We start from the raw sequence: 24,571 nt of genomic DNA on the forward strand, positions 1-24,571 counted from the left end.
GAGTTTTGGCTTCTTTGCAGTCTAGAAGATTAAACTTCTTCAGAAGTTCCTTCACATACTTGGTTTGGTGAACATACGTTCCCTCTGATGTTTGATTTATTTGTATTCCAAGGAAATACTTGAGTTCTCCCATCATGCTCATTTCAAACTCAGCCTGCATAGACTCAGCAAACTCCTTTCCAAGTGTAGCATTAGATGTTCCAAAAATAATATCATCTACATATATTTGACAAATTAAAATATCCCTTTTAAAGGTTTTACAAAAGAGAGTAGTGTCCACTTTTCCTCTAGTGAAACCATTATCCAGAAGGAAAGAACTTAAGCGTTCATACCAAGCTCTGGGAGCTTGTTTCAATCCATATAACGATTTCTTTAATTTAAAAACATGATTAGGAGACATAGAGTCTTCAAAACCAGGAGGTTGATGGACATAAACTTCTTCATCTATATAACCATTTAAGAAGGCACTCTTAACATCCATCTGATAGAGAGTGATGTTATGTTGAGTGGCAAATGAAATTAATAGACGAATAGATTCTAACCTGGCCACTGGTGCAAAGGTTTCTGTATAGTCAATCCCTTCTTGCTGACTATAACCCTGAGCCACCAGTCTGGCTTTGTTCCTTACCACTTCACCTTTCTCACTGAGCTTGTTTCTGAAGACCCATTTTGTACCGATTATATTGAATCCATCTGGTCTAGGAACAAGATCCCAAACATCATTCCTTGTAAACTGATTCAGTTCTTCTTGCATAGCAATTATCCAGTCTGGATCTTCCAGAGCATGATCAACAGAAGTTGGCTCGATCAAAGATACAAGACCTAATTGACAATCTGCATTGTTCTTAAGGAATGCTCTTGTTCTGATAGGATCATCCTTCTTTCCAAGAATGACATCTTCTGAATGACCAGAGATGAGTCTGGATGATCTTCTGACAGATGGTTCTTCAGAAATGCTTAGATCCTCCAGAGAAGCTGATACTTGATCTTCAGATTCTTTGCTTCTGAGAAGTTCTGCTTCTGATGCGTTGCTTCTTGGCTCAACAACTTCTGATATATCAATATCACAATCTGCAAAATTATCAAACTGCTTTGGTTTTTCAGAACCAAGCTTATCATCAAACCTGATATTGATTGATTCTTCTACAATCAATGTTTCAGTATTGTATACTCTGTAGCCTTTTGAGCGTTCAGAATATCCAAGAAGGAAACATTTTTGAGCTTTGGAATCAAACTTACCAAGATGATCTTTAGTATTCAGAATAAAGCATACACATCCAAAAGGATGGAAATATGAAATGTTGGGCTTTCTATTCTTCCACAATTCATAAGGAGTCTTATTTAGAATAGGTCTGATAGAGATTCTATTCTGAATATAGCATGCAGTGTTTATTGCTTCTGCCCAGAAATGCTTAGCCATATTGGTTTCATTGATCATGGTTCTGGCCATTTCTTGCAGAGTCCTATTCTTTCGTTCTACAACTCCATTTTGCTGTGGAGTTCTAGGACAAGAGAAATCATGGGCAATACCATTTTCTTTGAAGAATTCTTCAAAGGATCTGTTCTCAAATTCACCACCATGATCACTTCTGACCTTTATGATTTTACACTCTTTTTCAGATTGAATCTGAATGCAGAAATCAAAGAACACTGAATGAGACTCATCCTTGTGTTTCAAGAATTTTACCCACGTCCAGCGGCTATAATCATCTACGATGACTAATCCATATTTCTTCCCTCTGACAGATGCTGTTTTGACTGGGCCAAACAGATCAATGTGCAAGAGTTCTAATGGCCTTGAGGTAGAAACAACATTCTTGGACTTGAATGCAGGTTTGGAGAACTTGCCCTTCTGACATGCTTCACAAAGAGCATCTGATTTGAATTTCAGATTAGGGAGTCCTCTGACAAGATTCAGTTTGTTAATCTGAGAAATCTTTCTCAAACTAGCATGACCTAATCTTCTGTGCCAGACCCACTGCTCTTCAGAAACAGACATAAGACAAGTCACCTTCTGACTCATAAGATCTTGCAGATCTGTCTTATAAATGTTGTTCTTCCTCTTGCCTGTAAATAGGATTGAGCCATCCTTCTGATTTACAGCCTTGCAAGACTTTTGATTAAAGATTATATCATAACCATTGTCACTCAATTGACTGATAGATAGGAGGTTATGTTTTAATCCTTCTACAAGAAGTACATTAGAAATGGAAGGAGAGTTACCAGACTTTATAGTTCCAGAGCCAATTATCTTGCTCTTCTGATCTCCTCCAAACTTGACTTCTCCTCCAGACTTAAGCACCAGGTCTTGGAACATAGACCTTCTTCCTGTCATGTGTCGTGAGCATCCAGAGTCCAGGTACCATGACATGTTGTGCTTTGTCCTTTTTGCAGCCAAGGATATCTGCAATAGGAATAATCTTATCCTTAGGTACCCACATTTTCTTGGGTCCTTTCTTGTTAGATTTTCTCAAGTTCTGATTGAACTTGGGTTTAACATTGTAAGCAATAGGAGGAACAGCATGATAATTCTTAATGTGAGTTTCATGATATTTCCTAGGTTGTGTCACATGCTTTTTGGTGTGTGTTATGTGAAAACTTTGAGCATGTGAAGTGTGCCTAATATCATGGGAGTGGCCATACTTGAACTGATCATACAATGGCTTGTATGTGAATTTCATTTCATCAACAGGTTCAAGTTTGTATGGGGTTTCACCCTCAAAACCAATGCCGACTCTTTTGTTTCCAGACACAGCATATATCATAGAAGCTAGCTGACTTCTGCCAATACTTCTAGATAAGAACTTCCTGAAACTTAAATCATATTCTTTCAGAATATGGTTTAGACTAGGAGTGGATTTTTCTGAATCAGAAGGAGATCCAACATTATTGGATAATTTTAAAAGTTTTTCTTTTAATTCAGAATTCTCCAACTCAAGCTTCTTTGTTTCAAATTCAAATAGCTTTTTCAGCTTTTTGTATTTGAGACTGATCTGAGACTTGAGTTCCAGAAGTTCAGTTAGACCGGAAACTAACTCATCTCTAGTAAGTTCAGAAAATACCTCTTCAGAATCTGATTCTGATGTAGATTCTGATTCGTCATCTTCTGTCGCCTTCAACGCACAGTTAGCCTGCTCATCTTCAGAGTCTGAATCATCTTCTGACTCATCCCAGGTTGCCATAAGACCTTTCTTCTTATGAAACTTCTTCTTGGGATTTTCCTTCTGAAGTTTTGGACATTCATTCTTGAAGTGTCCAGGCTCATTGCATTCATAGCACATGACCTTCTTCTTGTCAAATCTTCTGTCATCAGAAGATTCTCCACGTTCAAATTTCTTTGAACTTCTGAAGCCTCTGAACTTCCTTTGCTTGTTCTTCCAGAGTTGATTCAGTCTTCTGGAGATCAAGGACAGTTCATCTTCTTCTTCAGATTCTGATTCTTCAGGATCTTCTTCTCTAGCCTGAAAAGCGTTAGTGCATTTCTTGATATTGGATTTTAATGCAATAGACTTACCTTTCTTTTGAGGCTCATTTGCGTCCAGCTCTATTTCATGACTCCTCAAGGCACTGATAAGCTCTTCCAGAGAAACTTCATTCAGATTCTTTGCAATCTTGAATGCAGTCACCATAGGACCCCATCTTCTGGGTAAGCTTCTGATGATCTTCTTTACGTGATCAGCCTTGGTGTATCCCTTGTCAAGAACTCTCAATCCAGCAGTAAGAGTTTGAAATCTTGAGAACATCTTTTCAATGTCTTCATCATCCTCCATCTTGAAGGCTTCATACTTCTGGATTAAAGCGAGAGCTTTAGTCTCCTTGACTTGAGCATTTCCTTCATGAGTCATTTTCAAGGACTCATATATGTCATAGGCCGTTTCCCTGTTAGATATCTTCTCATACTCAGCATGAGAGATAGCATTCAGCAAAACAGTTCTGCATTTATGATGATTCCTGAAAAGCTTCTTCTGATCATCATTCATTTCTTGCCTTGTCAGCTTTACGCCACTGGCATTTACTGGATGTTTGTAACCATCCATCAGAAGATCCCATAGATCACCATCTAGACCAAGAAAGTAACTTTCCAGTTTATCTTTCCAGTATTCAAAGTTTTCACCATCAAATACCGGCGGTCTAGTATAACCATTGTTACCGTTGTGTTGCTCAGCAGAGCCAGATGTAGATGCAGGTGTAGACTTTTCACTTTCATCAACCATCTTTTACTGAAGCGTTTTTCTCTTCCTGAATCTTTTCTAAACACGGTTAAGTGCTTGCACCTTAGAACCGGCGCTCTGATGCCAATTGAAGGATAGAAAAACACTTAGAAAGGGGGGGGGGTTTGAATAAGTGTAGCTTTAAAAACTTGACAGATAAAAATAAATTGCACAGTTATTTTTATCCTGGTTCGTTGTTAACTAAACTACTCCAGTCCACCCCCGCAGAGATGATTTACCTCAACTGAGGATTTAATCCACTAATCGCACGGATTACAATGGTTCTCCACTTAGTCAGCAACTAAGTCTTCCAGAGTCTTCTGATCACACACTGATCACTCCAGGAACAACTGCTTAGATACCCTCTAAGACTTTCTAGAGTATACTGATCCACACGATCACTCTAGTTACAATCTGCTTAGATAACCTCTAAGATTTCCTAGAGTATTCTGATCCACACGATCACTCTAGTTCCTTACAACTTAATGTAATCAATTCTAAGAGTATTACAATTGCTTCTTAAAAGCTATAATCACAAACTGTGATATTTCTCTTAACGTTTAAGCTTAATCTCACTAAAATATTACAACAGCAATGTAGTGAGCTTTGATGAAGATGAAGATTCTGAGCTTTGATTTGAACAGCGTTTCAGCAAGTTGATATTCACAGAATAGGTGTAGAATTAGTTAACCTTGCTTCTCATCAGAACTTCATATTTATAGGCGTTGGAGAAGATGACCGTTGAGTGCATTTAATGCTTTGCGTGTTCCGTACAGCATCGCATTTAATGTTATATGCTTTTGTCAACTACCTCGAGCCTTGTTCACGCTGTGTCTACTGACGTAGCCTTTAATAGCTTTTAACGTTCCTTTTGTCAGTCAGCGTAGCTTGCCACTTGTACTTCCTTCTGATCTGATGTTTGTGAATACAACGTTTGAATATCATCAGAGTCAAACAGCTTGGTGCAAAGCATCTTCTGATCTTCTGACCTTGAAGTGCTTCTGAGCGTGATACCATCAGAACTTCAGTGCTTCTGTTCTCTTGTTCTTCTGATGCTTCCATAGACCCATGTTCTGATTCTGCTTCGACCATCTTCTGATGTCTTGCCAGACCATGTTCTGATGTTGCATGCTGAACCCTTGAGACAAAGCTTCTGAGCGCTGAATTATGCATACTCTTTATATATTTCCTGAAAAGGAAATTGCATTGGATTAGAGTACCATATTATCTTAAGCAAAATTCATATTATTGTTATCATCAAAACTAAGATAATTGATCAGAACAAATCTTGTTCTAACAATGACATAATATTAAATAAAGTATAATTTTGCAAAAGACCCTGTTTTTCCCCCGTACGCGCTTCAAGCAACACACTCAATCATGCTTCTCTCCTTGAGTACCTAAAATGTTAATTGTAAAGGTCAAATTCCATATCCATATTGAATCATACTCACCACAAGAAAATATCATAAAACATTAGCAAAGACTTCACCAATTAAAATACAATTACCATCCTCTCTTTATATATAATTACTTATTTTATATGAGATGCAATGGGACCGACACTACTGTATGAGACACAAATAATGATCCGGATAAATAAACCCATTCCAATGGGAACTGCCACAAAGGCTCCTGCCAAAAAGGCCCGAAAAGCGTCAAACTTGCCACAAAGGCTCCTGCCACAAAGGCCCGAAAAGTGTCGACTTTATCACCATGAAAATCACATTGACTCTACTAACACACTTAGTATGATGCATGTTACACGGTACACAGTATCACTAACACACCTAAGGTGTATGATACATATCAATATATTATATTATATGCGCAGACAGTAGCTCATATGAAAACTATAACCATTATATATACATGTGACAATGCATCAATTTCTCCAGCAACTAAATAGACATATCTAACATTAATACATGCATTTGTATTTTGATATATAGTAAACATCCCAAACACTTCTCATATACACACAATGACATTCTAGCGTACATGTCGAACAACCAAGCAACCACAATGATTACACAATTATTACTAACTGATTTCTACTACTATCTTATGGAACTGAAGTTGTTTAGTAACAATACAAAATAAAAATATACTGATAGTGAAAAGAATACACTAGTGATTAAATCACATGCTGCATTATAACTAAATTAGATCACACTATATATAAATATATACACTAGTGCTTGCTTGACTAATATATAGGTAATAAAAACACCACCTGCTACTTCCCGCTTAAATTTATACTAATTCTATATGGGAATGAAATATACTAGTAATAATAATCATACTTAGAACAAACACTAATGCTATACCACTAATTGCGCACATAAAAATATATCTTTATCCTGATGCGATTAGAACAAATAATTACACGAATCAAATCAATATATATACTGATGTTTAATTATTTATAGCTACTTTAATTTTAATAGATCAAGTCCTACTATTATTCTACGACATAGACTTATGTAGCATGAGTGTATGGGGAAAAAGCCCTTACCTTAGACGCTTTCTCTAACAATACCGAAATTTCTGATATCCTACGATTGACTCAACGGTCGAATGCCGAGTGTTTCTAAAGGAGAAATTATAAAGTATTTTTATAATTAGAACGGATATAAACTATGAAGGAATACAAGAAATTAAAACAAAGATGATACCTTTAAGATTCACAAATTTTGTAGCGTTGAATTGTACAAAAATATGTGATACCGAAGATAATATAAGTGCTTTTCTCGTGTGACTTTTGTAGACAGAGAAATTATAAACTGAATGTTTTTATGTGAAAGATGAATTGAATTAAGGGATTTCTATAAAGCTGAAAGTAGAGAGAAAAGAGGAATAAAAGTGACACTGATTAAAATAAGTAGTTGAGAGAAATATAGGAGTAACCGTGACTTTCTCATAATAATAGAGTCTGGTTTTACTTATTAGATTTATTCACTTCTACTTAGTCCACTACCCCATATTTTTAGGAGCTAAACACACCTTGTCAATTGTTCACTTTTTTCCACTCTGTGAGCCTCACGTGATTCTCTCCATACAGCATACTCTTGTACTTATCTCATTCTCATATGTGAAATTTTCCACTCATGTTAATAAAGTCATTCCAATGCAATACAAAGATGTAGACTACTTTATTATATTTATTCAAACTTAGTTCATAAGTTTATAACAAAGCACACGTGAGCTTAAATTTTATCATTATTATGTTAAATCTTAATTTATAAAATTATAACAATAACAACACACATAATCTTAATTTATAATAAATCCCACTAAATTACTCATTAAGATAACCAAATAAAATAGAGAGTTTTATTTAATTAATTAAAACAGAGGGTGTTACAGGCCCTATCTTCTGGGCAAGCTCCTGATGATCTTCTTGACGTGATCAGCCTTTGTGTATCCCTTGTCAAGCACTCTTAATCCAGCAGTTAGAGTTTGAAATCTTGAGAACATTGTTTCAATTTTTTCATCATCCTCCATCTTGAAGGCTTCATACTTCTGGATTAATGCAAGAGCTTTTGTCTCCTTGACTTAGGCATTTCCTTCGTGAGTCATCTTCAAGGATTCAAATATGTCATGGGCAGTTTCTCTGTTTGATATCTTCTCATATTCAGCATGAGAAATAGCATTCATCAGAAGAGTCCTTGACTTGTGATGATTTTTGAATTGTTTCTTTTGATCATCACTCATTTCTTGTCTTGACATCTTTGCTCCACTAGCATTTACAGGATGTCTGTAACCATCCACAAGTAAATCCCATAGATCACCATCTAGACCAAGAAAGTACTTTCCAATCTATCTTTCAGTATTCAAAGTTTTCACCATCAAATACTGGTGGTCTAGAATATCCATTTCCATTTCCATTATTGTTTTGATCATTAGAAACAGGTGTAGCAGTTGATGCAGCTGTTGATGGATCAACCATATTGACTTAGTGTTTTTCTCCCTGAATCTTTTTCTAACACGGTTAAGTGCTTGCATCTATAACCGGCGCTCTGATGCCAATTGAAGGATAGAAAAACACTTAGAAAGGGGGGGTTTGAATAAGTGTGACTTTAAAAACTCTTAAGATAAAAACCATGAACACAATATTTTTATCCTGGTTCGTTGTTAACGAAACTACTCCAGTCCACCCCCTTAGAGTGATTTACCTCAACTGAGGATTTAATCCACTAATCAATCTTGATTACAATGGTTATCCACTTAGAAACACTCTAAGTCTTCTAGACTATACTGATCACAACTTGATCACTCTAGGAAATCACCACTTAGAAACTTCTAAGTCTTCTAGAGTCTACTGATCTCACTGATCACTCTAGGAACCTTTTACAATCAATGTAAAATAAATGTTTACAAGAGTATGAATTGCTTCTTAGAAAGCTATAATCACAACTGTGATATTTCTCTTAAGTTCTAAGCTTAACACTCACTTAATATTACAATAGTTTGTGAGGTTGAAGATGAAGTTTGTGAGATTTGAATTCAGCAGCTTTTCAGTATTTTTGCAAGAGTTGTTGTATCTGCTTCTGATCAGAACTTCATATTTATAGGCGTTTGAGAAGATGACCGTTGGATTTCATTTAATGCATTGTGTGAATAGTACAACTTTTCATTTAATGTTTTCACTATTTTGTCACCTACCTTGAGCCATGCTTTTCCTGCTTTTACTGACTTTGCCTTTTGTAGCTTCTAACGTTCCTTTTGTCAGTCAGAGATTAGACTTAATAGCCTGTCATCTAGTACTAGCTTCTGATCTCAGATTTGTGAATACAACGTTTGAATAATCAGAGTCATTCAGCTTGGTGCAGAGCATCTTCTTGTCTTCAGACTTTGAAGTGCTTGAGCGTGATACCATAAGAACTTCAGTGCTTCTGCTTCTGATCTCATGTTCTTCTGATGTTTCATAGACCATGTTCTGATTCTGCTTGACCATCTTCTGATGTCTTGTGAGAGCATGTTCTGATGTTGCAATCCTGAACCTTCTGAGTCAGTGCTTCTTAGCGCTGAATTGTGCATACTCTTTATATATTTCCTGAAATGGAAAATGCAAAGGATTAGAGTACCACATTGTCTTATATAAAATTCATATACATTGTTATCATCAAAACAAGAATATTGATCAGAACAAACTTGTTCTAACAAATCGGGGGTTCAAATGCATACTCTTTTTTTTTTGCACAAAACGACGCCGTTTTCATGATTTTTTTTATAAAAAATATAATTAAAATATAATTAGACTTTATTCAAACCTTATTAGTAACAACGTTTCTCCTGTTTGCAATTAGACTTGGTTTAAAATTTATTTAAATTTATATTTTGTATTATTTTGTTGTGGGTGATGATTATATTTAGAATTTGATTGTAGAAAGTAAACATGTGAAATTATGATATTTTAAAATTGTAAAATTTTGTAGGTGCTGTGATAGTTTTTAGAGACTAGTCATCCGGTTCGACCAATTAATAAGTATATAGTATTGCAATAGAGACCGGTTTATTCAACTGAGTTATCCGGTTTAATCCGATTTAGTCATGCAGTTTGACTAGTGACCCAGTGGTTCAACCAATGAGCCAGTGACCCAATATCCTCACCGGTTTGATGATCGGTCCGGTTTTTAAAATGCTGGTTCAGAATTATAAGGTTTGACCGTGGTTGAACCGATTATATCTAAATAAATTTTTTTTGGTTATATATAGGAATAATAATGTACAAAAATAATTATTTTTTTAAATAGTAAAATGATTTTTTTGATAATTTTTTAATAATTAATATTTTTTAATTTTTAAAAATATTTTTTTATACATTTTATATTTTTAAGATTAGATAGGTAAGTTCAAAACTTTCATTTTAATATAATAATAATCATAATATAATAATAATAAGACATTTCTCCCTCTCTAAGCGATTTTCGGCTACTTCGACGACTTCCAATAGGGTTCCATTTGGGTGCGTGGTAGTCGTTCTCCCTAGCTAAAACTACATTTGAGATGGTGTAAACTCCTAATTTTCGGATTAGGGACCTGATTGAACTGGTTCGAGCTAGGTTCTCTCTATTAGGGCTATGGCACGGGGGCGCGATAAGCCAAAGAAAAAGGTGACATCGTCGTCGTTTCTCGCTACAGTTTTGCAACAGAGTTCTAGGAAACATGATTTAGAAGGAGAGTCTACTATTGGGCATGAAAGTGATTCAGTGAAGAGTAGTTACATGAAAATCCCTCCTCCTGAGACGAAAGAGGCTGAGGATAAAGAGAAAGAGGTGATACCCCCAGAAGCTCTTGCAAAGCTCTGGGTTGACGTCATAAGTGGAATTAGGATCCCATCTAATGGAGCTCCTATTGAATTTTCAGCTCCCACCATTGTGGAGGATGAAGTGATGGTGGAGATCGAGGAGTCAGACATTGATTCGGAGGTATAATTTTGGGACTCAACCCTTATTATGTATGTTTTGGGAAAAGATTTAAGCATGACTGCGGTGAAACTTTATATGACGGAATTTTGGAATTTTGCACAATTACCTGCCATGTACTACCATGAGGAGGGGTATTTTCTGCTTAAGTTTCACTTACATAGGGATAAGGAGATGGTGGTTATGAGGGGACCATATACCATACAGAACATGCCTATGATACTTAAAGAATGGACACCCGACTTTGATTTTAAAAGAGACATGTTGCATACTCTTCCCATATGGATAAAGCTGCCTAATCTACCTCTACACTTCTGGGGTATCAAGAGCCTGGGAAAGATTGGAAGTGCTCTAGGGAACCCATTATTCACTGATGAATGTACAACTAACAAGCTTCGAGTTTCGTATGCTAGGATTCTCATAGATGAAATTCTAGTAATAGACAATTGATGTCGTATCGGATGTTATGACATTCACTTCAGTACAGATTATTAAACTTAGCAGTAAGTAAGCAATAATAGTAATAAGGAACACATGTAATTGTTTACCCAGTTCGGTGTATAACTACACCTACTCTGGGGGCTACCAAGCCAGGGAGGAAATCTACTATAAGAGGTATCAATTTAGGATTAAACCAACAATTTACACCCCCCACTTAAAACCTACCCAATGCAATTTCAATCTAATACTAAGACCTGAGTTCCTACTCACTCCCCCTCAATCACAGCAGTGATAACAAGACAAGTTAAACAAGAATAAAGTGAAGACACACTTCAAACAAATCTTGATTTTGCTTAAAAGCTTCAATCAAGGAACATATCACTCTTGCTTAAAAGCTTTGACTGACACAACAAGTTACAACTCAATACACCCTACTCCAATACAATTATCAAAGTGACAATTGCTTGGCTCACAAGAAACACTAAGAACAAATAAACCTAAAGCACAAATAGCAGTAAACAATATTCTTCACTTCAATTCTCTGCTTTTGAAAATAGGACTAACAGTCTTCTTATATGCAGATCCTGGGACTTGGGCCTAAAGAACATAAATTAGGGTTAACCAAGTTAACCTAATTTTCACAAATCAGTGTACTAAAAATCAGGCCATGGCTCGGTCTCTTACTGATATACACTCAGCACATAAAAGTCAGTTTCCTAAAATATAGCCTGAGATAAAGTAGGAAACATAACTGAGACATAACACCCCATGATGTTCAGGTAATGATGTCACAACATTCATCTTGACATCACTAAAATCTGTATTAGCTAAAAACACATCTCCTGCAGAAAACTACAAATGCATGTCATGACATCTGTCAAGACATCTAAACACATAAATATGTTTTACCACAAAATGCAACCAATAAAAAACATCTACAATAGAGATTGACATTACTCAATAGTAGAAGGAAAGCATACTGATTAAGGACAATGCAGGGAACAAAAGAATCCAGCCTGTGGAATATGAATGGAAGCCGAAGTTTTGTGATATCTACCGAAAAGTTGGTCACCAGTGTAAACTGAAAACTACTAAGCAATGGCAGGCGAAGGAAACACAAGTCATAAAGATAAAGGCTAAGGGGGCACAAGTTATAAAGGAAAATGCTGAGGTCCAAGTGCAGCAAACTAATGATCCTGAATCTTCTAACTAGGAAAGTGTCAGGGGCAGTGGAAGAAGCAGAGGAAAAGGACCAATGTATGTGGATACCAATGTGAGCTTAGATTGTCAAAATGGTTTAGAACCCTTAAGGAATGGAGGACCTGAGAGGGTTCAGGACATGAACACATGATTATAGCTTGGAATGTTAGGGGGATGGATAATCAAGGAAAATGTCATAAGATTAGCTCCCATCTCAAGAACATTAAGCCTGACCTAGCTATTTTAGTGGAAACGAGAGTGAAACCTCATAATGCTATGAAGGTTAGAAATAAGATGGGACAATATTGGTCTTTCATGGACAATTATAGTCACCATAATAATGGTCGAATCTGGATTCTTTGGGATGCGAGCAAACTGAAACTCTCCTTCCAGTCTTGCTCCCTTCAATTTATCCACTGCAGGATTCATTTACCTAGTGGTGAATTCAAAACTTGGTTTACAGCCATATACGCCTTCAATATTTTGGAGCAAAGCAAGATGTTATTGAGAGATATTACCAAGCTTCATACTGAGATCACAGGTCCTTGGTTCCTCATGGGGGACTTCAATAATGTCTTGCAATCCCAAGATAGAGTTGGAGGGAACCTAGTGACTGAGAATGAATATAAAGACCTTAGGGATATGATGGACCAAACTGAGCTGTTTGGGAAAGATAGCACTGGAGACCACTTAACTTGGAGCAACAAGCATACTAATTGGACCATTTAATCTCGTATTGATAGGGTTCTTGGTAACATGATGTGGCTACAATAAAACATCGACACTAACCTGGAAATCATGGATTGTGGTATCTCTGACCATGCCCTTTTAAGTCTTAGACTACACACTCCTAAAAAACCCCTTAAAACTCCCTTCAAGTTCCAAAATGTTGTGACTTCACAATCTGGTTTTACATAAGCTGTTAAACAGAGTTGGGCTGCTCCTATGCAAGGTGGTGCTCTGTACATTGTTTGGAAAAAGCTGCAAAGGCTTCAACATACCATCAGGGCTATTAGCAAACCTTACAAAAGTCATTGAGAGTCAGGTGCAACATGTTAGGGATGAGATGTATCAAGCCCAGCATAATCTTCTCAAGGATCAGTTCAACATCTCCTATATCAATAAAGTCAAAGTTTGTACTAACAATCTGATTAGGATTAGTAATATTAAGGAAAAGATGTTCCAGCAGAAATCCAATGTAGATTGTATTAAACTGGGTGATGGGAATAACCACTACTTCCATGCCAATTTTAAAAGTAAAAGAAGACAGACCCTTGTCAATTCGATGCAAGGTGCTGATGGTTCAATTATGACTCAACAGGCTGATATAGAGAAGACTATTATAGAATTCTACCAGAACTTGATAGGGACAACTGGCTCTAATCTAAAGGGGATTGACATTGTTGCCATCAGAAATGGACCTCAGGTCAGTGATGCGTATAATCTAATCTTGACTGCTCCTGTAACTGACATAGAGATTTATAATAGCCTTAAGGGCATGAGGGATTTATCTGCTCATGGCCATGATGGTTATAATGCTAAATTTTTTAAGGCAGCCTGGGAGATTATTAAGTATGATGTGTGCAAAGCTGTGAAAGATTTCTTTATTAGTAAAAGGATGTATAAAGCTATCAATCGCACTCTAGTTACTCTTATCCCTAAGATCCATCAAGCTTCTCGGGTTAGTGACTATAGACCCATCTCGTGTTGTACTGTGTTATACAAGATTATCTCCAGAATCATAACTGCTAGGTTGAGTAAGATCTTGAACTGTATTATCAACAAGAGTCAAGCCGCTTTCATACTTGGTCAGGATATCCATGATCATATCCAGCTGGCATATGAGTTGATCAGAGGTTATAGCTCTAAAAATCGCACTCCCAGATGCATGCTTCAAATGGATGTTCAAAAAGCTTATGATACGGTCGAATGGATAGCATTGGAAAATATTCTTAGGGAGTTCAGATTCTCAAACATCTTCATCACTTGGATTATGACAACAATCAAGACTGTTTCCTATAAATACCAAGTCAATGGAGAGGCCTCTCAATTGGTTAAGGCTAAGAGAGGGCTTAGATAGGGGGATCCCCTCTCCCATTTATTGTTTGTGATTGTAATGGAATATCTCCATAATGTGGTTCACAAACTTAAGAGCAAACCGGATTTCAATTTTCATGCCAAATGTGAAAAGTTGGAGATAATCAATCTTAGCTTTGCTGATGATCTTATGCTTTTTACTTGAGGTGATCATAAATCAGTTGAAATGGTTATGCAGTCCTTTAATGCTTTTTATGACTCATTAGGTCTTAAAGTTAATCCTAGCAAATATAAAGTGTTATATGGCAGTGTTGATTCTCTTCTTAAGCAGCAGATCCAAGATACTACTTCCTTTGCTTAAGGGTCTCTCCGTCTTAAATATCTAGGAATACCTTTGACCAGCAAGAAACTTTCTGTTCCTCACTATCTCCCTTTGATTGAGAAAATTGTTCAGAAAATTACCCACTAGAGTGCTTGATTACTTTCCTTTGCAGGTCGTATCCAGCTCATTAGGACTGTCCTCCATGCCATCACCAACTACTGGATGAGATGCCCCCCTCTCCCTAAGAAAGTCATTGGTAGAATTGAAGCAATTTGTCGGTCATTTATATGGCCAGGTATGGATAAGCTTACCAAGAAATCCCCTATTGCCTGAAACCAAGTCTGTACTAAAAAGAAATTGGGTGGTTTGAATATTCTATTCATTGGCGTTTGGAATATGGCTAATATAGCAAGACTGTTGTGGAATTTTTGTGGTAAAAAAAGACAGTTTGTGGGTGAAATGGCTGAATTGCTATTACATAAAGCAGATGGACGTCCTAACAATGCAGATTCGGAAGAGTACCTCGTGGATTTTCAGAGCTATCCCGAAATCGAGGCAGCAAGTTTGTGTGTCTAGAAATTGGAATAGGCTGATGCAATTGAGGAAGTTCCATACGAGAACCATGTATGATGGGCTGATTGAGATTCAGAACTCGATTAGATGGAGGAAACTCATGTTGGGAAATGTAACTAGACCTCGTGCTATTTTCATCATGTGGCAAGCCTTCCATGAGCGAATGGCTACCAAGGATAGGTTAGCTAAGTTTGGAATTAATCAGGACACTAGATGTTGCTTCTACAGGGAGAATGAATCGCTTAACCACATCATGTTCCAATGTCAGCCCTTGAAGGCTATATGGTAATTTGTTTTCAACTGGTTACAGATTGATCACAATCCGCTAATTTGGAGAGAGGAATTAGATTGGATCCTAAAAGAGTGCAATGGTAAGGGGTGTAGAGCAGCGATTTTTAAATGTTCTTTTGCTGAAACCATTTATGAGATTTGGAATTACCGGAATGCTGTTTGCTTCAACAAGGAGAAAACGCATGGAGATATTGGAGCGAAAATTGTTGATAATATTATCCATCGATGCTGGATGAAACCGAAGCTTAGGAAACAAATAGGAATTCTTATGATGCCTTAGGTTTGTTGCCTAGTTGTGTTGTTGTTTCCTTGTGTTTTTCTTGATCTTTTGAGAGGTAGATCCATTGGATCGCTTTGTATTAACTGTTTTTTTGGATTAATAAAGTATTCTTCTTCCAAAATAATAATAATAATAATAATAATAATAATAATAATAATAATAATAATAATAATAATTAATAATCTAATAACTTTATCAATTATTTGTTCACGATATTGTTTGGACATTTTCTATGTGTTGAACTGTATTTTATCGTAATTATCCATTATATATTATTATACAAAATCTATTCAATAAGCAATTGCAATAAAAAATCGCTCTAGGGGTGCAACCCTTACAACACAAAAAACGTTACATAGAGATAAAACAAATCAATGGTAACTTGTACTAGATTATGCAAAATCTATTTTCATTCATCAAATGAATAGAGAATAAGAAAATAATTTAAAATACTTTTTACTTTGATTTTTCTACGATAATTTGTACTAAAGTGATTAGAGAAGAAAAAAGTAAATAAAATCATGCATTATTTTGATTCAAAGCGATATTTTTATTATATTTAATAAATTAAAAGAAAAATCCGGTCCGACCCTTAAAATTGTCTAAATCGCTGGTTTTTTGGTTTTTGACCGATTTTCCTGTTTAAATCTCTGTTCTTCTACATGCGATTTTTAAGTCCAAACAAATCGGTTAAGGTTCCGTTTCACAGTCCAATTGGTTGGACCGGCCGGTCTAATCCGGTTTGGATTACCACGTCTGACATGCTAAAACTCTCAAAAACAGCCGTCAAAAAATTAGATGCATTTGAATTTCTACCCCTTGCTAGTTTTATTACTATATTTTGATCCTTTATCTTAATTTTTTTAATCATATATTTATCTTATTACTTATATTAAAGATAACAAAAGTATCAAATAAAAAAGGTAACCAATCCTATTCCAAAACAAATGTCAAATAATTTTAGTTTTGTCCAAATAACTTTTCCATTTTTAGTTTTGTTGTCAAAGCTTTTAAGAAGTTTTAGTTTTGTCTGGTAGTTTTTTATTTAATCTTTTTTAATAATATCTAATGAAAGAAAATAATTAAATAATAAATTACTAATTGATTGATTAAACTATTATTTTGAATCGTTTTCATTCATTACAATTTTAACAAAAAACCAAATAAAAATATTTAACATAATAAATTAATTGATAGAATTTATTATAATTTACATGTTAAGTACAATTACATCAACCTTCTTGAGTTTTCTTAATCATTAAACATATTATCAGTAAATTAATATATATATATATATATATATATATATATATATATATATATTACTTTTTATTAGCTTTTTTAATAAATTAGTAGCATCATACAATTGTTGCCTACAAAATTCATCAATTATGCTTCTTAAAAAATTAATACATTCATGTGTATACAAAATTTATTAGTTATTCTTCTTAGCAAATTTATAGCATTCATTGCCATTAACATTTGCCAAAATTATAGACTTTTATTTTGTCTAATATGTGTCATTGTGTGGAAATGATAACATCTATTAAGAAAATGCAAGGGTCTCAACTCTCAACATCTAAATCGGGTTGAATTTCAAAAAATCATTTAAAAAATCATCATAAAAATGTAAAATACACAAATTTTAGCGATAAACTGCGAGTCAATATCTAGTTTCTCATTTAATATATCAAATGACTAACAAAGGTGTAAGAAACACGCTGTATTTGAGAATCTCTTTATTTAATAATACTTTTCTTTTACATATGGGTCACCAACGCCTTCTAATAGAAGAGTATACTTTAACTAGGGCAGAAGTATTGGTTTATGATATTCTTTACTTTAACGAAGTAAAGAATATTTAAATCAAATCTATTAAATACCATACATGTTTGAATGAATGTTTATTCATTAACAATATCTTTCACACATCACTCAAAACTTAAATTATCAAACATGAACACAAAAATTGGCGACCAACTGAAACTTTCAGTTGAAACAGATAACATAGAACTCCTCTATGAAGTAATTCAAGATGATCCATCTATTTTGGAAACCATAGATAAACACCAATTTGTAGATACTCCTTTGCATATCGCTGCAGCTTGGGGTCATCTCGAGTTTGCCACTGAAATTATGAATTTGAAACCTTCATTTGCTACCAAGCTAAATTTGCAAGGATACAGTCCCATTCATCTTGCTATGAACCGCCTCCATTATCTTGTTATGGACAGCCTCACAAATCCTGCTACAGACAGCCCCACTCGTCTTGCTATGGAAAGCAGTGTTGTTTTTCAAAGGGCGATGGTGTCTAAATTGGTTGACATCAATAAAGATCTTGTTAGAGTTAAAGGAAGAAAAGGCTTGACTCCACTTCATTTTGCATGTCAAATTGGTGATGTTGAACTTTTAGCTGAATTCCTCACTGCTTGTCCGGATTCCATTGAAGATGAAAATGTGAGTGGTGAATCTGCATTGCATATTGCTGTTATCAATCATCAGTTTAGGGCCCTTCAAGTACTTGTTGGCTGGCTTAAAGAAAATTATTACAGTGGTGCTAGAAGGCTGGAAGAGAAATTACTCAACCATAAAGACAAAGCAGGCAACACTGTTTTGCACATATCAGCACTTAGTGATGATCCAAAGGTAACCCTTTGCAATAACTAAAGTTAATTACATGTTTACTTCATGTGTTTCTTTTGTTTTCCATCCTATATATGGTTTGAAGTTGTGGACATCTTATATATTATTTGAGTCTGGCCTTAGAAGGACTGCGGGCTACCAAACTCTAACCAGTTATGATGCAGTTGCACACTTAATTTAAAATCACATTACAACTTCAATAATATTGTTGTCCCAATTAATGTTATTGACTACAATTTAAACCTTATCTCCTCAAATAAACAATAACACATCAAGAAAGAAAAAGGGGCACTTTAGATATTTTCTCTCTTCATAAAAACGAAGAAAAGTAGTAAATAATGAAAAAAGTGTAATAAGTTAATGAAGTCATTCATATTTCTTATTAAATGTTAATCAGTAACATATAGTTGAGAGTAAAATTAAAATAAAATAATTAATGATATCATGGTATGAAATAGCTGTTGTGGTTATGGCTGTTGATACATTAGTGGTCATTTCTTTTGTTGCGACCCATATTGCGACCGATGCATCGTGAATACTTATTGGAAGATACTTGAAATATAGAGTTCTAAAATTTCAATTTTAATAAAGAGAACCGCGACCGTTTTTTTAAAACCTTGCACTTGATTTTAAATCACATTATAATTATGATTCGATGTTGTTGTAACAATATTCTGGTTGGAATTGAGGATGGAGAGTGCAATTTAAAACAATGAATGTCACATTCAAAATACAAGTTTTAGTTACTTTAAAATATTTTTCTTTTGCAAATATGTGATAATTAATATGGGATGGAGAAGTAGTTGAAACATGAACTATCTCTAACAAGTTTTATTGTTCATTTATAATTACTTGGTAGCACAGTTTCTTCAATTTCTGGTAAAGACCGGCCAAATAAAGTTGAATGCAAAGAACTTGCAACAGGAAACAGCATTAGATTTAGCAAAAAATCAAAAGTTCCAGATAATACTAAAACGTGCTAAAGCAAAACATGGATCAGAAGTCAGTCGTGCTCCAACACATGCAGAAGAAATAACATCAAAGAACACGATTATCGATAACATGATACCTTGGATACGTAGAACTATAAATGATATAACAGAGGAACAGCGTAACACTTGGTTAGTAGTTGCGACTCTCGTTGCAACTGCAACCTTTGAATCAGCGCTGAATCCTCCCGGTGGAGTTTTCCAGGTTAGTGCAAGTGGTGACAACAATGTGAAAACTACTACATATGGTTTTTTTTCTGTCCAAGGAAATGCTGGAAAATCGATCTTGTCAAGAGATAGTTTCATGGTTTTTTCATTAGCGAATATGCTTTCCTTTTGTGTATCAATTATAGCAATACTAATCCTGACCCCAGGTGGAGCAGTAGGCCGCCTAGTGATACTTCCAGTGGGTTTGTTTGTTTGTTGCTATCTAATTGCTATGCCGGCGATATCTCCTACACATGCCAACACCACTATTCTTTACATCCCTATGTATTCAATTGTATTTCTCCTGGCTTTATATTTTACTTTTATAATGTGCAAAGATACTATATGGAGGAGATCAAAAAGAGGTACATGGGATAAAGAAAGAGAAAAAAGGAAACCACAAGGCATCAAAGCTTGATTTTGATCGGGTGAGGATTCCGTAACTTTGTGGTGGAAAATACCATGACTTTAATGCATTTTGAATTTGTGTTGTTTATGTTAAAAAATAATAAAGAAGAAATAATATAGAGAATGAGAGAAAGAGGGACTAGGAGAGAGATAGAGACAAAGTTGGCTCACCAAAGTCACCCAAGCCTGATTCAGATCGACAACTCAAACCGCTGTAGCCCACATTTTGACAATATTGTTTCATTGTTGTTTGAAATTTGTAGTACATTGTTGGTTCAATCTTTGCAAATTGTGTGCAAGTGTATTAACTAATTTATCTGTATCTTGAGTTTTATTGCATTTATGTTGGCTCCCACGTGTTCCATGATATATATTATGTGATTGATTGTTTGATATGCAGCCCAATAGGCCCAAACGAATTAAGAAAATTCCTATAGCTTTTAAAGATTATTATTATTAATAAGGGGTGTTGTAGCAAATTTAATATTTCATTTAAGTGTTTTTCGTTTGTAGTGGCCCATGGCCCATTAGTGGGGTTTCTAAACCCTAGCTATCTAAGTGTATCATCTCTTTGTGGAGAGTTTAGGAAGAAAGTATGAAGTTTGTTTAATGTCAATTTCTTTTAATGCCTTTTGATCTAAATTTAGCCTAGCTTGGTCTAACATTGTTAATATATATATATATATATATATATATATATATATATATATATATATATATATATATATATATATATATATGGCATATCATATGAGAACTGTATCTTTTATATGAGAATGTGAGAATGAATCTGAACCATTGAATTTTAAAATAAATGGTGGAGATTATGGATGAATCATTTTTTCTCTCTCCTACATTTTGAAATAAATGATGTAGGAGAGAGAAAAAAAATCACCCATAATCTCCACCTTTTATTTTAAAATTCAATGGTTCAGATTCATTCTCACATTCTCATATACCCGAAGTAGCCGACCGTATGCATATACCCGAAGTTACTTATTTGATTAGGCATCAAAATGTCCATCCACTATTGGAATGTGACACTCCTTACTGTGAGAACACTGTGAGAGCGTTTTATGCGGGGTTACAAAAGGGGGAAGGGTGTTGTTTCAGATTCAAAATGGGTTCTCGATCGCATGTGGTTGACAAAAGAGTTTGGGTCAGTATATTTGGTCTTACAAATGTAGGAGATGAACTCTGCATCGAAGACGGTGAAGTTCCGGCTAACTATGACCACTTGGCCTACATGCACTCAATTCTCAAAGACCCTTCCATTATGGACAAACCAAATGAAACAATTACAGCAGGGCATTTGAAGAGGGATCCTAGGCTCTTAAATTGGGTCATCTCCAGAATCATTAGACCACGAGCAAGAGGATACTCTAGAATTGAACGCAATGAAATTCTGTTAATTGGCAAACTTTTTTCGCCGCCAAGTTTTATGAAGTAAAGCAGAAAACCACTCCTCTATGCTATGGATCAATCATCCAGACAATTGTAAATCATTTTGGTATGAAACTTGATGGATTGTCTTACATTAGCTTCAAACAGTCTCAAGACTTCTCTCAGACAACCTTGACCCTCATGGGCTATCACTGGGATCCAGATAGGCAAACCTACTATCTCATCCAAAAGGGAACCGGGAAAGTCATATATAATTATGATGATCCTGCGTAATTTGGTCACATTGGAGGTCATGAAGAGGAAGACCGTGATACTGATATGCCAAATGATGATGATCACATCATGGAAGATGTTCCTCATGATAGGGATGCAAATTGGCAATATGTTCCTCCTCAAGAGGAAGAAATCCCTTGGGGATACACAGCCCCGCCTCATCCGGATCAATCAAACATCATTTCCATGTTAGAGAACATGCAGCTTCGTCAACAAAACTTTGAAGCACAACAACTTCAGTTTTAGAATATGCAACAGCTCCAAGAGGATCGTTATAATGCTCAACAACTCCAGTATGAAAATCTTCATCGCTTGTCTCAAGAGCACAAAAATGATTTTGAGACCTTTGCTTCCAATATGATTGCAAGACAAAATCACTTTGAAGAAACAGCAAACACTCGGCACGCCAGTTTGAGCCAACGATTCAACATTCTCAACACATCCGTCTATGAATCGGCCTCAAGGTTTCCAAAGAGGAAGACGGGGCAGACGTTAGCGACCTTTGCATTCATTCATTTCATTGCATTACATCTCATTTCTATTCTGTTTTTTTTTTTGTACTTCAGCTTGGTGTGTAACTTTAACTATGTTTGAATTCTATGCTATATGTCTTTACTATCATGCTATGCAAGACTATGTGTTGGTTTACATTATTATGTTATTCTCGTCTACTATTCTCCTATTTTCTATCTTTTGATGTTGTCAAAGGGGGAGATGAATTGAGAGTACGGGGGAGCTTACACATACAAGATATGCGCTGAGAGTACGGGGGAGCTTTCGTCATTCAATCAAATGTTTGCCACCATCAAAAAGGGGGAGTTTGTAAGTACAAGCTTACACTCATCAATGAGTTTTTGATTCATGGCAACCATCATAAGTGAACAAATACAAAAGCACAAGTGTATGACTCAAAGGAAAGCAAGTTTTGGCTACCTTTGCATCTGTTAGGTCGACCTAGATCATCATCAGGTCGACTCAAAATGAAGCAAAAACAGCATGCCTCTGTTAGGTCAGCCTAGCTCACCATTAGGTCGACTCAAACTGAAGCAAAAACAGCATGCCCCTGTTAGGTCGACTCATTCACGTCCCCAGGTCGACCTAAACTAAAGAAAAGCCTCAAGAATGGATTCTAACTGATTTTAGGTCGACCTAGACTCCCAACAGGTCGACCCAACTAGCAACAATTTCAAACTTGCTTAATACATTCCATTTAGGTCGACCTAATTAAAGAAGTAGGTCAACCTACCTCCTCAAAAAGTGCCAAATTGAATGTTTGCTCAGCACCAACATACCAGCTCCCTATATATCATCTTATGTCAATTATTGAATACTTTAACACCAACAACTGAAAGAGACACAAAGGCTTCTCATCTTCGATCTTCGTCACAACTCCAACACAACTACACACAATCATTTTTGCGTTGAGGGTTTGCGTTCAAGATCGATAACGTCCATGGAACGGAATTGAAGATTCCTAGTGGGTGAAGATTTGTGGGGTTTTGGTGAATGAAATCTGCGGATTTTGTCCTCCAAGATTGGTGAATTTTGGGGGTTTTTATCAAGAGGCTTTATCAAAGATTCAGCTGAGTGTGAAGATTGAAGAACAAGGGTTCAAGGAATTCAATACACTGCATCAAGGAAATCAAAGTGAAGCTCTTGGAAGATACTTGATCTGGCTCAAGATCAAGGGGAAGAAGATTCAAAGGATCAACATATTCGGTTTATCGTTATCGCTTTGTTATCTTCTTTGTATAAACTGTTTTCAAACATAATGAAAGACATCCCAATTCCTGTTTGGAATTGGGGGCAGATGTAGTCGTAGCGAGGACAATCGACGAACTGCCTGAACAAATATCGTGTTCTTATCGCTTTTATCTTTTTGTTTACATTTCGCTTTATTCTGGTTATAATTGCAAATTGATCAAAGGTTCAAGTGTTAAACTTGTGTGTTAAAACCTAACACAAACATCACAAGTCACCATACATTGAATCATAATCAATTTGGTTATTATCACCAAGTGTTTGATATATTGCTTCAACTATTATCAAGTCATTGCAAACAAGTTAATCAAGCGAGTAGTTTAATCGATTTACATTAGTCTAACTATTTGATTCTCTAAGCGATCTCTTCATCAATAATCCTTAACTATTTTGTGGTTTTATCACATATCCGATTCTTTCAATAGAGGTTCGGAATAGACGCAAGTCGATCCCGATACGCTTTCGCCTAAGTTTGAAATAATTCCGAAAAAGTCTGAGGCATCTATTCACCCCCCTCTAGATCCTCAAGCCCAGCGTCTAACAAGTGGCATTAAGAGCTCTGGTTCATTCCGTGCTACGTGAAACACTTATTGGAAAGATGGCTTCCGGACCTAAAGGGGCTCACAATAGAGCTCCAGTTTTCAACGGTGAAAACTATGGCTATTGGAAGGATTGTATGTGCGTTCATATCAATGCCATTGATAGCAACATCTGGACAGCAATTGTCAATGGTCCTTTTCAAATCACCATGACAAATGCAGCTGGTGCTGTTGTCCCTAAACCAGAAAATACTTGGGATGCTGAAGATGAAAAGAGATATGGATACGATTGGAAAGCGAGAAACATTCTAATATCAGCTCTAGGAGTTGATGAATACTATCGTGTTTCCCATTGTAGATCCGCTAAAGCTATGTGAGACACATTGCAAGTTGCCCATGAGGGAACGGATGATGTCAAACTAGCTAGAATCAATACGTTAACTCAAGAGTTCGAACTCTTTCACATGGAAGATGCTGAATCCATCGAAAACATGCAAAAGAGATTCGTGCATCTTAAAAATCGTTTAAACTCTCTTGATAGACCTGTTTCCAATGCTATTG

The 24,571-nt window shown here is 35.7% G+C and overlaps 1 protein-coding gene across 1 annotated transcript; it reads left to right on the forward strand.

Annotated features, from left to right (window-relative positions):
- Positions 1 to 17,713: 17,713 nt before the first annotated feature.
- LOC131617104 (ankyrin repeat-containing protein BDA1-like) lies at positions 17,714 to 20,297 on the forward strand. The gene is made up of 2 exons (XM_058888483.1): positions 17,714 to 18,432; positions 19,294 to 20,297. Exons 1-2 carry the CDS (start codon positions 17,743 to 17,745, stop codon positions 20,041 to 20,043), a joined length of 1,440 nt encoding a protein of 479 aa, XP_058744466.1. The 5' UTR covers positions 17,714 to 17,742; the 3' UTR covers positions 20,044 to 20,297.
- The last annotated feature ends 4,274 nt before the right edge of the window (positions 20,298 to 24,571 follow it).

This window comes from Vicia villosa, linkage group LG7, assembly GCF_029867415.1.
Source record: "Vicia villosa cultivar HV-30 ecotype Madison, WI linkage group LG7, Vvil1.0, whole genome shotgun sequence".
Taxonomy (NCBI): domain Eukaryota; kingdom Viridiplantae; phylum Streptophyta; class Magnoliopsida; order Fabales; family Fabaceae; genus Vicia; species Vicia villosa.

Excerpts from the sequence above, each read along its gene's own strand:
- LOC131617104 (XM_058888483.1), top strand. The coding sequence starts at position 17,743 with ATGAACACAAAAATTGGCGACCAACTGAAACTTTCAGTTGAAACAGAT. Across the intron at positions 18,433-19,293 it reads CACTTAGTGATGATCCAAAG|TTTCTTCAATTTCTGGTAAA; the intron begins GTAACCCTTTGC and ends TTGGTAGCACAG.